Source organism: Trachypithecus francoisi, unplaced genomic scaffold (assembly GCF_009764315.1).
Source record: "Trachypithecus francoisi isolate TF-2019V2 unplaced genomic scaffold, Tfra_2.0 Lachesis_group4, whole genome shotgun sequence".
Classification (NCBI taxonomy): Eukaryota; Metazoa; Chordata; class Mammalia; order Primates; family Cercopithecidae; genus Trachypithecus; species Trachypithecus francoisi.
The window spans coordinates 118,941,765-118,955,817 of record NW_022681469.1 but is presented as its reverse complement, the minus strand read 5'-3'; the positions used below and the strand labels follow the sequence as shown (position 1 = coordinate 118,955,817).

Below are 14,053 nucleotides of genomic sequence, written 5' to 3'. Positions count from 1 at the left end.
CCTGGCTGCTTTATGTATACAGTGCTCACCCTGGCCAGCCCAAGACACCAGGAAGACAGCATGCCAGGATAGCCACATCACCTAGTTACATTTTGGTCAAGAGTGTGTCTGGGCTGGGAAACAGAGGAGGTGAGGATGGCAATGGGGCTCTGCCATCCCGCATCCTTATCAGTTTATTCCATGTCCAATGAGAACCGATTACATGCCAGAGTTAATTTGGAGGACATCTCTAGAATGTTGCCACCAGGCTCTGGCTTGGATGTGGATGAGGATGCAGGGGGCAACTGAGTCAGGAGCCATCAGAATCCAACAAACTGAAATAAGCATCGGAACAAATGAAGAAACAGGAAAAAGGTCCTTTACTCGAACCCCAAATCCACTCCACAGACGGTAGTTGGGAAGGGCTTGGGGCTTTTCTTGACAGGAACCGCTACGTGATCACTTATCTCATCGCTGGCTGTATTAATAGAGGTAGATCATATAGAAAGAGGGAGGGGATGGGCCAGATCTTTAGCATTGCCCAGACCACAGTCAGCAGCAGATTCAGTCTGTGTGCTGTACGACAGGAGACAGAGGCACAGTGGAACAAGTCTTGGGCAGGGGCTGTAATTTGGGGTCCCTGGAAAGGATCTGAAAGGGAAGGAATACTTGAGAAGAAAAATCTAGGGAGGATGTGGATGCCACCTTCAGATCTATAGCAGGGGCACCCCAGGGAGAGCACCCACAGGTTCTTTATGGCCTGGAACCAAACCACAGGAAAGAGAAGGACTCTAACAGTTAGGGCTGCCCGAGATGGGTAGAGCTGTTTGGGGAAGCTAGTGAGCTCACCGTCACAGGAGGTATGCAAGCTGAGGCTGGAAGCTGAAGCCAGGGGGACTTTTCAGGTCCCTTAGGGCCTGAGAGTATTCACTCATGGCTCCGATAGGAATGTGAATGGTGTATGGAAGAACGAGATGCGAGATACTGATCTGGGGGGACAGGGAGGCTTGTGGAAGAAGGTGGCATCGAGGAAGAGGGGAATGTCACCTTCATGGAATCAGCATCCTGGGCAGAGGGATGTACCTGGGGGAAGCCTGGGGGCAGAGGGTGGATCGTAGGGCCAGGAACCGGTTGTAGGTGTGGTGGAGTGAGGTCTGATCCCAGGTGAGGGCAGCGGGATAAAGAGCAGAGCTGGCGGTGAAAATTCCCAAGAATGAAGTAGGAGGATGTGGGGAGGAAAGGCCCCCTTGGCCCATCCCCTCTAGTTTTGCTCCGAGCCGCGGCTGGTTTGACCATGCCTCAGAGGTCAGGCCCTCAGCCCTCCGACTGACTTTGGGGCTAATCTCAATGCCACCTCCAGGGTAGACTTGACCTGGGTGCCCCCCTCAGAGCCTGGCCCTGGTCTCCCTTTCCCCAACCCCACCCTCATAGACGGAGGGTCCAGAGGAGGATGTGAGCATCTCCCCTGCCAGCCCTTCTGTTAGAGAAGCTTCCTGGTCCAGCCTTCAGCCTTTGGAGAAGATAGCAGGTCAGAGCTGGCCGGATGCCTGGAGACAGTCTGCCCCCATTACACAAATGGGCAAGCTGAGGTCAAGAGAGGCACCAGACAGAGGCCAGGGGTCTCTGAGGGCAGGACGGGTTCGGTGGGGCTGGTAGTGACGCTTGTCTCTGGCCATGGGAAGGGAGCTGGATCATTCTCCATCCACCCTTTGTCATCTACCCTGATCCTCTGAGCACCAGGGCCAAGAGGGCAGGACGCTGGATGGCAGAAGCTCCTGGGGCCGCTTCCCAACCTGGCAGCCTGCCCAGGAAGAGGAACTGGGCTCCTCCTGATAGCGCTCTGCCTCAGTTTCCCTGGGGGGGGCTCCTCTGACTCAACTCCTAGGCCTGTCACAGTCTAAAAGCGTGAAAACGGCTCCTGGATTTTCTGTGTCTGTAGGGAGCTTGGTAGGGGAGGGGGTGCCACCTGGTGACAGCTGCAGGCACTCGGTGGGGAGTGGGAATGAGGATTTATTTTAGCTGCTGGGGAGGTGGTGTGATATCTTAAAGAGAGGAGGCCCCTCTGAGCCGCCTCTTATCAAAGCTCCTAACTACCCCCTCTCCCGATGAGTCCCCACTTTGATGGGGTAATGGGAGCTGTGAGCCCCAGGGGCACAGCCCCTCATGGAACATGCCCAGGCCGGGCGCGGTGGCTCACACCTGTACTCCCAGCACTTTGGGAGGCCTAGGTGGGAAGATCACTTGAGCCCAAGAGTTCGAGACCAGACTGGGCAACATAGTTGGACCCTGTCTCTACAAAAAAAAAAAAAAAAAATCAAAAAATTAGCTGGGTGTGGTGGCATGCATCTGTAGTCCCAGCAGCCTGGGAGGCTGAGGTGAAAGGATCTCTTGAGCCCAGGAGGTCGAAGCTGCAGTGAGTTATGTTTATGCCACTGCACTCCAGCCTGGGTGACAGAGAGAGACCCTGTCTCAATCAATCAGTCCATTCATCAGTCAAACAAACATACATGCCCTGCTTCCCCACTCTTTCTCAGCCCTCCCTCCATGCAGCCAGGTGTCACTGTCCCCATTTCACAGAAGAGTAAACAGAGCCAGAGGGGTCAAGGCCCAGCCTGATGAGTCCCCTCAGCTCTCTCAGCCCCTCAACCTCCGCCTGCTTCCATCCTGACGAGAGAGCACCGAGGTGGGCAGAGCCAGGCAGTGGCCGTTCCCATGAGGCACTCAGAAATGAGGTGGGAACAAGACCAGATGCGGTGGCTCATGCCTGTAATCCCAGCACTTTGAGAGGCCAAGGTGGGTGGATCACCTGAGGTCAGGAGTTCGAGACCAGCCTGGCCAACATAGTGAAACCCCTATGTTTTATGTATTTTAGTTCTCTACTAAAAATACAAAAATTAACTGGGCATGGTGGCGTGCACCTGTAATCCTAGCTACTCGGGAGGCTGAGGCAGGAGCATTGCTTGAACCCAGGAGGTGGAGGTTGCAGTGAGCCAAGATCGCGACACTGCACTCCAGCCTGGGTGACAGAGCAAGACTATCAAAAAAAAAAAAAAAAAAAAAAGAGGTGGGAACAAGCCCTGAGCCCCAGGCTGAGAGACCTCAGTCCCTGCCCCAGGGTGGCCATCCCGGATATCCTTGCCTTGGCTGCGGAGAGAGACCTGGCCTTGCCAGCAGAGTGGGCTGACCCTGGCTGACTCACGGTGTGAGGTAGACAGTAATGATTGTGCCTGGCATGCCGAGAAGTCAGAAGTATAATTACAGCTTTTGTACAGCTGCTCCTGGGGCAGTGGGGTGGGGCCTGCACCTGTGGCTGAGGCCTAAGGCAGGACCCGAGCCAAGTGGCAACATGACTGCCTCCTGTGCCTGCTGGGCCTAGGACTGGGACTGGAAGGAGGCAGACCAAGGTCCAATGTCAAAATCGACAGGGAGGCCAAGTGCAGTGGCTCACACCTACAATCCCAGTGCTTTGGAAGGCTGAAGCAGGAGGATCGCTTGAGGCCAGGAGTTCAAGACCAGCCTGGGCAACACAGTGAGACCCTGTCTCTTCAAAAATAAAAATTAAATATAAAAACTGTTTTTAAAAAAAGACTGACAGGAGCTGGGCGCAGTGGCTCATGCCTGTAATCCCAGCACTTTGGGAGGCTAAGGCAGGCAGATCACGAGGTCAGCAGATCAAGACCATCCTGGCTAACACGGTGAAACGCCTTCTCTACTAAAAATACAAAAAATTAGCCGGGCGTGGTGGCGGGTGCCTGTAGTCCCAGCTACTCGGGAGGCTGAGGCAGGACAATGACATGAACCTGGGAGACGGAGCTTACAGTGAGCCGAGGTGGCACCACTGCACACCAGCCTGGGCGACAGAGCAAGACTCTGTCTCAAAAAAAAAAGAAAAAAAAGACAGGAGATTCCTAAGAGATATGATCCATCCCTCCTCGGGGCTGGGGTTTAGGGGTGCCCAGGCCTGGGACAGAGCAGGCAGGTCTACCCTTACAGGGCCCACTCTGGAAAGGGAGCTTGGGGCCTCTGGGCTCCACCTGAATTAAAACCACTGGGGCCAGGCGTGGTTGTATACACACACCTATAATTCCAGCTACTCGGGAGGCTGAGGTGGGAGGACTGCTTGAGCCCAGGTGTTCAAGGCTGCAGTGAGCTGTGATTGCACCACTGCACTCTAGCCTAGGTGACACAGCAAGACCTCAACTCTAAAAATGTGTGTGTGTGTGTGTAAACCACAGGGCCAAAAGAGTAGAGAATGCACTTTCCAGGCAGCTTTCCCAGGGGCCTAGGGGACCCAGAGGGCCCAGACAGAGCGGCTGGCCCCAGGCTCGCTTGCCTCCCCAGCTGCAGGGAGGAGGCAGGCGGATAGGCAAGGGAGGAAGTCCCTGGCCTGGAGGCTGAGACTTGGCCTTGACACCAATGTGCCAGGCAAGGTCCCTGTCTCTGTGCTGGGTCCCCAGTGGTCTGCCAGATCTTACTGTGGCTGGGAGCGGAGGGCACAGCCAGGCCTGTTCTTGTCCCTGCCCAGAGGCCCCCAGGGAGACGGGGAGGGGTGGGGCCCTGGCACTGCACCCTGGGCACCTGTGTGTGTAGAGGTAGGTCCTGTACATACGTCCGTTCATGTGTGCACAACCCCACACAGGCCAAGGACAGCGACGATGATGATGATGTCACTGTCACCGTGGACCGAGACCGCTTCATGGATGAGTTCTTTGAACAGGTGGGAGCCAGCACACCCCCCCCTTCCCGCACACTGGCAGACCTTGGGGGGCCACTCTCACCTCTGAGCCAGGTTCAGGGATCTTTCACACCTGCACCTGGCCCAGCAGCTCTAGGGTGCCAACGAAGGAACCGTTTTGTGGGTGAATAAATGGAAACTCAGAGCAGAGCTAAATGTACGATCGCACTCCTCTCCATCCAGGTCTGGAAGGACGCACCCCCACTGCACCCCAGCACCCGGAGCCTGGCCCGTCCTCCCCCTGAGCCCTGACCGCAGCCCTACTCTGGGCCATGCCTGGGCCCCAGAAGCCTTCTCCCCCAATTTCCTCCTCCTGATCACCCGGCCTTGGTCCGCAGGTGGAGGAGATTCGAGGCTTCATTGACAAGATCGCAGAGAACGTGGAGGAGGTGAAGCGGAAGCACAGTGCCATCCTGGCCTCCCCCAACCCCGACGAGAGTGAGTACATGGGGTGGGGGACAGGTTTCAGGCCCCACAGGCCTCCGGGAGGGACTGCTGCCAGGGAGGCCTCACAGGACCCCAACAGCCTTCATGGCTGGTGGACGTAGGAGTGCCTGGGCAGGCCAGGGTCAGGAGAATTTCAGGAGAAGCCTTAGGAAATGCAGCTGTCCCCAGCCTGGAATTGGAGGGTCAGAACCCAGCATCCCAGGCCGGCCAGACCAGGTCTCCCCGAAGACCTGGGTGATGGGAGAGGCGATCGGCCCCACCCTTCTCAAGTGAACTTTTTTTTTTTTTTTTTTGAGATGGAGTCTTACTCTGTCACCAGACTGGAGTGCAGTGGCATGATCTCAGCTCACTGCAACCTCTGCCTCCTGGGTTCAAGCGATTCCCCTGCCTCAGCCTCCCAAGTAGCTGGGATTACAGGCACACACCACCACACCGGGCTAATTTTTGTATTTTAGTAGAGATGGGGTTTCCCCATGTTGGCCAAGACGGTCTTGATCTCCTGACCTCATGATCCGCCTGCTTCGGCCTCCCAAAGTGCTGGGATTACAGGCATGAGCCACTGCACCCAGCCGAACTGGCTTTTTTCTAAGGCAACTGGGCTGGCTGCAGCCCTCGGCTTTTGGGAGCAAGGGAAGGAAGGAGGGAAGGAGGGAGCTGTCTGATCAATAGGAAGGCCTCTCAGTCCAGCCCTGCCCCGCCCCTCGCCTCCCAGGGGAGCAGATGGCAGCTCTGAGGCGTCAGCGCTGTGGGAGGGCAAGCTGGCCAAGCAGGCAGAGCTTCCGGAAGGAGCTGGCAGCCCTGGCACCTGGCCACGTGGCACCCCGGGGCGGGCATTCTCAGGGCTCTAGGAAGTCACCCCTCTCCCTCCGCACTGGGAGCCTGTGTGTCAGGCTTGCACTCCGTCCCCAGACAGGTTCCCCCAACCCGGTCCTCACGTTCCTGTTGAGATGTTGGTTACTACACTGAGAGGTGCCAGGCTGATGGCATAGGTGCCCTCCCCTGGAGGGGGGCTCACCCTGAGTCCCAGGGATGCAGCCGTCAGGTGTTTGAGGGAGGCAGGCCCTGGCCACACAGGTGCCCGAGGTCAGATTTTCTTCTCGCCTCCAGCACGGCCTCCTGGTCTGTGACCCCTCACCCCCAAGCCCACTGGCATCTTCAAGAACCCAGAGTAAATCTTTCCACAGCCCCAAATTGTGCATGAACCCAGGTCAATGCCACACCAACTAAGCCAGTACCCCGCCCTCAGAAGGCAAAATGGGTCAGGTGGGAGCAGGGTGGACTGCCTCAGGAAGGGCAGGAGGGAGAGAGGGACGCCCAGGGCTCACCATGCTGCGCTCCTCGCCCTAGAGATTTGTTGGATGGCGGCATGAGATGGATGTCTGTGCGCCCAGTGGTATCTGGGTCACCGTGTGTCCCTGTGTGGGCTGTTCCTGCTCAGGGTCAGGAGGTGGCTGACTTGTGGGGTGGGCGGAGGGCTCTAAAGAGCAGGGGAGCAGGCCTCTCGCTGTTGGCAGGTGGGGCGGGCATGGGGCAGCAGAGCTGTCTGCTCCACACCTTGGGTCCTGCAGGCCACCTCCCGCACCATCTCCCGCTGCGGTGTCATGCACAGTCATAGGGACCGGTTCTGAGTCACCACCCGTGAGCTGAGCAGTCCCAGGCTCTCGCTAAGGGGAGGGGGCTCATGTTGGGGGTTCTAGGGCACAGGCGGTACAGAGTTAAGGAGAAGTCTCCAGGAAAGATGGCAGTGAGTGGGGGGCTCTCCCGGGCAAGGCGGGCTCTGCCTCCTCTGGGGGCTGCCATCCGGCCTGGGCTATTTTGGGTCTGAGCAAAAGAGGCTGAGACGTCAGAGCAGCTGGTAACCGACTTTTCCTTTGTTCCTACGGATGAGGCGCCCTCCTCCGCGCCTCGGAACCCCCACTTCCCCACTCCACCCCACCGCATTCCACTTGGGAGGTGACCCCATCCGGGGCCTTCCTGATAGCCACTCTCGATACCCCTCCCTGTCCCCTCTAGGACGAACCCCAGCCCCAGAGGCAAGCAGAGGGGCGGGTGGGAAGGTGACAGCCAGAGCTCAGTCCCAGCTTCTCCCGGGGCGGAGTCCTGGGGGTGTCCTGAGACTGGGGTGTTGCCAGGAGCACCCCCAGGGGAGGCAGCTGTCTTGCCCCACTTTTCCAGCCAGCTACTCTCAGGCAGGGGGGCAAGCTGGGCACCCCCATGGCCTCTGCCAGCTTTAGGGAGTTGGTTCTAGTTGGAACAAGGGTCACAAAACACTATGCCACCACCCTCCTCCAATTTCACCAGGGCCCCAGCTACCTGCCACGGCCAGGGCCGACTATGCCCACCTCTTTGGACCTCAGGGCCCACATCAGCGCCCACCCAGGCCATCCACCCCTTGCCCCCTTCCATCCGCCGGGCACTTAGCACCCTGGGAGGCACAGCTTTGTGGGAACAGCAAGGTCTGCCCCACCCAGAGTGTTTGAGCCTGCGACTCAGGGAGTGCGGGATGGTCCCCTGTCAGCCCCCTGGCTGGCTGCCTACCCTCCTGAGCCACCAGGTAACACCAGGTGAGCCCGCACCACCCCCCCCACCTTCAACTCCAGCAACATCAAGTCACTGTTCCCGGTGCCAACTCCAGCATCGCCAGCTGCTCCACAATTATTTCTGCCTTAAATTTAGACCCATCTGTTATCTCCAGGGGGTGGGGGCGCCGGCAAAGGAGGAAGGGAGGCTCCTCCGAAGACAGCACAAGAGGGGGTGAGGTTGCAGCTGGTGCATCCCTGGCCCAGAATTAGGGAGGGGGCAGGCAGAGCCTTAGCCAGGGGAGCAGGGGAGAACTGGGATCTACCCAGAGCCCCCACTGGGGCCCCTGTGCTGGAGGCTGAGTCTGCACATCAGTCCCCGGCGGAGCCTAGGGGGCCACCCCCACCCTTTCTACCTCCCCAGAGACGAAGGAGGAGCTGGAAGAACTCATGTCCGACATAAAGAAGACAGCAAACAAAGTTCGTTCCAAGTTAAAGAGTGAGTCAGGCTTGTCTGGGGGTGGGTGGGGGGCATTCTAGGCCTGCTTCCTCTGGGGAGCCCATGGGGTTTTGCTCACCCTGAGGGGGTGCGCCGGATCTTGCTTTCCTTTCTGAGGGTGGCGTCATGTGCCCATTCACTCAACAGCTACTTGGCAAGGCCCGTTGGTGCCAGGCTCTGAGTTGGGCCAGGGACACACCCGCCCGAGGCTTTGTCGAGGGAGGGCTCCACTCTGGATGGGCACTGCCCCTCACCTCTGCTAAAGAGGGTTAAAGAAGTGGCCAGCACTTCCTGGTCTCATGCAGAAGCCCTGTACGCTGGGTGAACAGACAGGTACACCCCGTGAGTGCCAAGGCCTCGGGGCCACATGCCCTGCAGCAGGGGCCCCCTGGCTCTCCCCGCTGTGGGCACGGCCCCTCGTACACAGCCTCTCTGAGCAGAAAGGGAGCAGTACCCAGGCCAGAGTGGCAGGAGCTGCCAGACCTCACACACACACACGGCTTGGAGTGGGTGTGCATTTACACACGTGCACACACCACACAGCGTCACAGCTGGAAGGGCCTCTGTAGGCCCCTCCTCCATCAGTGCCTGGCACTGACCCCACCAGCCACAGGTCACACACATACCCTAGGAGATGTGGGGAGTCGGATAGATGCCGGGTGTGCGGGTCCGGGGCGGGGGTAAAGGGGGCTGGTTTTGACTCAGCACCCACCTGTGCCCCCAGGCATCGAGCAGTCCATCGAGCAAGAGGAAGGCCTGAACCGCTCCTCTGCTGATCTGAGGATCCGGAAGACACAGGTGCGGTCGGGAGTCTAGGGTGGGCGGGCACCTGAGACTCTGGGTCGGTCCCCGCGGGGCCTGATCCCTGCACCTCCATCTCGGGCCCCCAGCACTCCACGCTGTCCAGAAAGTTTGTGGAGGTCATGTCGGAGTACAACGCCACGCAGTCCGACTACCGCGAGCGCTGCAAGGGCCGTATCCAGAGGCAGCTGGAGATCAGTGAGCTGGGGGCGGGACCTGGAGTGGGCGAGGCGTGGAGGGGTGGGGCCCGAGGCAGCCGCTGAGTTAGGGGCTGGAGGGGCGGAGGCCTGAGGCTGCTGCTGTGTTAAGGGCCGAAGGGGCGGGGCCTGAGGCTGCTGCTGATCTCGGGGCTGGGGGGAGCCCGGACCTGGGACTGGAGGGGGCGGGGCCCGATGCTGCTGCTGAACTCCTCGGAGAGGGCTGGGCTCAGTGTGACCCCACTCGCTTGCAGCCGGTAGGACCACTACCAGTGAGGAGCTGGAGGACATGCTGGAGAGTGGGAACCCCGCCATCTTTGCCTCTGGGGTGAGTGTGGGCCCCACCCCTCCTGCCATGATCCCCTCACCATGTTCCCCACGTTCATGACCCCTAGTGCAGGGTCTGGACAGTATTTGGACACAGATCCCTTGTAAGGCAGGTTTTAAGGAAGGAGGAGTCCCAGAGAGGGGAAAACACCAGGCTGAGGTCACATAAATGTCTGTGGCAAAGGTAGACTGAAGACCCCTGTCTCCTGATGCCTCCCAATTGGACCCACTTCCTTTTGCCGGCCGCCAGGGGCTTCTCCTCTTATCCGTGGGCCTTTTTCCCCTCCTGGAGGACATTTGGCCATCTCTGTGTTCACGTGAAGCTGGGCAGGGGTGCTCCCTGAAGGAGGTGGCACACAGGTGTTAGAGGCAGGCTTGGGGCTGTGAGTTCCAGGAGAGAGCGGGGGAGCAGTCACATTCAGTGGGGGGGTAAGGGACGGGAGAAAGGCGGTTCCAGGCCTCGGTCCACGGGGCAGTCAACTTAGGCTCTGCAAAACGCTGGTGGTAAGGACTGTCACTGAGCACTCGCTCTGTGGCCAGCACAGGTGGAAAGTGTCACTAGCCCCAGGTTACAGGTAGGAGATTGGGTCGCAGAGAAATTACATAACAGCTAGCAGGTGGCAGAGCCAGGTAGCAAGGCGGGCAGGGCTGTGGCTGGGGAGGAAGCCTCGGGTCCCCTTCCGGAGCAGCTCTGCCCACCCCAAACGCCCTCCCCCTCGGCCCTCTGCCCTGCCCCTCAGCAAGCCTCTGGGTCCCAGCCCCCTGCTCCCACCCCCAGATCATCATGGACTCCAGCATCTCGAAGCAGGCACTGAGCGAAATTGAGACGCGGCACAGCGAGATCATCAAGCTGGAGAACAGCATCCGTGAGCTGCACGACATGTTCATGGACATGGCCATGCTTGTGGAGAGCCAGGTGAGCGCCGGGCCCCCCTGCCCTCCACTCCAGCCCACACCAGCACCCAGGGCTGCACTAACCTCACCCTTTCTGCCCGACACGCTGCCCTGCCGGGGAGAGACCAAGTTCTCAGGTAACCAATCACCTGCTGTTGAAACTGCCACCAGGACCCTGCCCACCCGAAGGTCCCTGTCCTCTGCATGGCTCTGCTTGACCTTTAAGGACCCCAGGCCCTGCATGGCCCCACCCCCTACACCCCGCCAGCTATCATTCCCCTACTGTTTCCTCATGGGGCCACTGTGGGCCATGCATTTCCCCAGTGACCAGGACAGCTGAGGGACCTGCTTCCTGGAGTGAATGGCTTTTGGGCAAAAGGGCTGCCAAAGAACAAATGGAAGGTTCTTCAGTGGGGCTCAAACTTGAATGAGTCACCTGGAGGACTTACAAGTTTCCAGGTCCCTGTCCCAGAGTCTGGCAGGTGAGGTGAAGGCCCGGGAAGATGCCTGTCTGACAAGCTCAAGGGTGGTGCTGCAGCCACTATGGTTCCAAAGTTACACTTGGAGTAACACTGTGACCACGATGGGGCGGCTGCCTTTGTTGGAGTGAGTGGTCAAGGAAGGCCTCTCAGGAAGGGGCATTTGAACTGATGCCAGAAAACGGTGAAAAGGAGCCAGCTGTGAAGACTTCACAGGGGAAGATGAAGAGCTGGCCCCAGCAACACTAAGGTCCCAAGCCCAGCAAGACCCAGACTTATTTCAGAACAGGAAAAGGAGGTCCATGGAGCTGGGGCACAAGGAGTGGTCGGAACCGAGATGAAGCTGGAGATGAGATGGACGGGGCCTTGGCAGGCAGTGTGCTGAGGAATTTGCAGTCTCTTCCAGATTGGAGGGGGTTTGGGTTGTTTGTTTTTTGTTTTAGCAAAAGATGGGATCTTGCTGTGTTGCCCAGGCTGGTCTCGGAACTCCTGGGCTCAAGTGATCCTCCCACCTCAGCCTCCCAAAGTGCTGGGATCATAGATGTGAGCCACAGCACCCAGCCAGGTTGGAATGTTTTAAGTATGGGAGTGATGTGACCTTGGTTAGGAAGTAGGGAGGCTGTCAGGAGGCTGCTGCTGCCGCCATCTGGTGAGAAACAGACCACAGTGACGTGGACGCCAGGGAAGGCAACGGATGGACTTGGAGAGGGAGACATGCCCTAGGAGTCTTGTGGGGCAGTGTCATGGTCAGACTGGCCTCTGGGGTATCATGGGACCAGATCACAGGGCTCAAGAGGGCTGTGGGGCTGGGCAGGGTTTTTTTGTTTTTTGTTTTGTTTTGTTTTGTTGTTTTTGTTTGAGACGGAGTCTCACTCTGTCGCCAGGCTAGAGTGCACTGGATTTCGGCTCACTGCAACCTCTGCCTCCCGGGTTCAACTGATTCTCCTGCCTCAGCCTCCCGAGTAGCTGAGACTACAGACGCGTACCACCATGCCCAGCTAATTTTTGTATTTTTAGTAGAGACAGGGTTTCACCATGTTGGCCAGGATGGTCTCGAACTACTGACCTCGAGTTCTTAAAGACTGAAGACCCCAGACAGCAGACAGAGCTGGATGGAGCCATCATGCCTGAGGATGTGGGTGTGGGGAGGCTCACCCGTGGCCACCTCAGGAGCTATGGCCAGGGCAGGCCCAGACTCTAGCACACCCACTCCTGCTCCCACCTTCCTCTGCCTGACACTGCCACCTCTCTGACAGTGTTCTCTGCATGGTCCCCAACCCTCAGCTGAGACTGCATGGCCAGCTCCACCCCCAGGATTGCTGCTCTGCGGGGAGACGTGGGAGCTGCCTTGGGGAGCCTGCCTGGCCCTCTAACAGCCCGCCTAGGGTACCTGGGCCAGATGAGAAGCTGTACCCCATCCTCCTCATGCCCCCTTTTTCTCTCTGGCCTCAGGGTGCTTTCCTGAAGTCCTGCCCCGAGCCCCAACCCAACCCTGAGGAGGGGGCCCTCTGGAGCTCGGGTGCCCCCGGCCCCACAGGGGGAGATGATTGACAGGATCGAGTACAACGTGGAACACGCGGTAGACTACGTAGAGAGGGCCGTGTCTGACACCAAGAAAGCTGTCAAGTACCAGAGCAAGGCGCGCCGGGTCAGTAGCCCAGCCCTGCCCAAGCCCATGCCCCAGCACCCATTAGGGACCCCCAAACATCCCACATCCCTCCCCATCCCACCTCTCTCCCTGCTCTCGGGAGCTCCCCGTGACCACCCCCTCCCAGGCCATCACTTTCCCCTGCTTGGATCCCCGGCGACTGTCCAGCCCTCAGCCCTCAGTCTTCGCCATAGTCCCACCCCACCTGCCACCACCAGTCTGAGGCCTCTCCTGCCCGCTCCCCACGCAGAAGAAAATCATGATCATCATCTGCTGTGTGATCCTGGGCATCGTCATCGCCTCCACTGTCGGGGGCATCTTCGCCTAGAAGCCACCCAAACTGCCACTCCACTCCGGGTGGGCCACTCTGAGGAGGCCCTGGCTGCTGCTACTTGGCTGGGCTGCCCTCCAACCCCCGCCTCTGGCTCAGAGCACCCTCCCTCCTGGCCCCCATGCTCCCTTCTCTGCCATGGGCCCTCCGTCCCCGCCCCGTGTCGTGTGCATGATCTCTGTGTGCGTCTGTATGGAAGAGGCAGAGGGAGGCAGCCAGCGGGGCGGGACGCAGTGTGCACAGTGAGGGGCAGACCCAGGCAGGGCCGCCAGGGTGACACAGGCCATCCTTCCTTGCCTTCAGTAACTCGGTGGGCCTGGGTTCTGCTCTTCCCTGGGGACCCTGACCTTGCCTCCAACTGACCTGCCCTGTCCTCTGGCCTCTCCAGCTGTCCCCACAAGCAGAGCCCTGAGGGGTGGGGACCAGCTGGCCACATGGTGCTGCTTTTCAGGTTAGGGGAGAGGTGTGCCCTGAGGGACAGCCCAGCTCTGAGCCTCAATCGCTGATCACTGCCAGGGAGACTCAGGCTGCCATGGCTCCAGGCTCCCTCCCCTGCCTAGGGGCAAAGTCCATCGGGTCCTGGGCCTCAGCTTCCCTTCCCACATTCCTCCAGCCCCAGGAGCAACCCCTTGGGCTGGGCCTGACCCCAGGTGTCCCTCTGGAAGGGGCTGGTTGGTGCCCCATCTCCAGCCACCCCAGCAGCCAGGGAGGCAGAGCAGGCTGCTGTCAGGCCCTCGAGCCAGCGTTGCATGTTTGGGATGGTGGCCCCTGCTGTCTTGCGCTCTGGGAAGTCAGATGTCATTTCAGGCCTGCAGTCTCATCCTGCCCTTGCCATTCCCCATCGATGTGCCACGTGGGTGTCAGGTGTCCCGGATGCAGTATTCGGCAGCCAGCCAGGGAGGGCTACCTCGTCCTCCTCACCACCTTGGGGCTTCTCATGGGAAATGTGCCCCCGCCCCAGCACCCCCTCCCTCGTGGACAGGCAGGGAGATGCATGCGAGTGCATGCAGCAGGGGATGGGGCCGTGTCCGTGTGCCCCACCCTCCCTCGGCTTTACTCCTGCCCAGTGACTGTGACCGTCCGTGTTGCCTTCTTGAACAGCGATTTCCCCCAACCCCTTCACCAAAGGTCTTGGTACAACCAGCTGCCCATTTTGTGAAATTTTTATGTAGAATAAACATTTGTATCTGTACCAGG

The 14,053-nt window shown here is 59.2% G+C and overlaps 1 protein-coding gene across 4 annotated transcripts in view; it reads left to right on the top strand.

The window, feature by feature from the left end:
* Positions 1-14,053, top strand: part of STX1A (syntaxin 1A) — a 20,423-nt gene extending 6,370 nt beyond the window's left edge. For 2 of the 4 annotated variants that reach the window (XM_033192780.1, XM_033192781.1), the window contains exons 2-10: positions 4,619-4,696; positions 5,053-5,152; positions 8,105-8,179; positions 8,904-8,977; positions 9,070-9,178; positions 9,432-9,505; positions 10,283-10,420; positions 12,415-12,525; positions 12,776-14,053. In XM_033192780.1, the coding sequence (XP_033048671.1) occupies positions 4,619-4,696; positions 5,053-5,152; positions 8,105-8,179; positions 8,904-8,977; positions 9,070-9,178; positions 9,432-9,505; positions 10,283-10,420; positions 12,415-12,525; positions 12,776-12,853 (837 nt within the window). In that variant the 3' untranslated portion in view covers positions 12,854-14,053. Of the gene's footprint in view, positions 1-4,618; positions 4,697-5,052; positions 5,153-7,519; positions 7,726-8,104; positions 8,180-8,903; positions 8,978-9,069; positions 9,179-9,431; positions 9,506-10,282; positions 10,421-12,329; positions 12,526-12,775 lie in introns of those variants that run through there. The other 2 variants (XR_004432829.1, XM_033192782.1) reach the window with 2 other exon arrangements.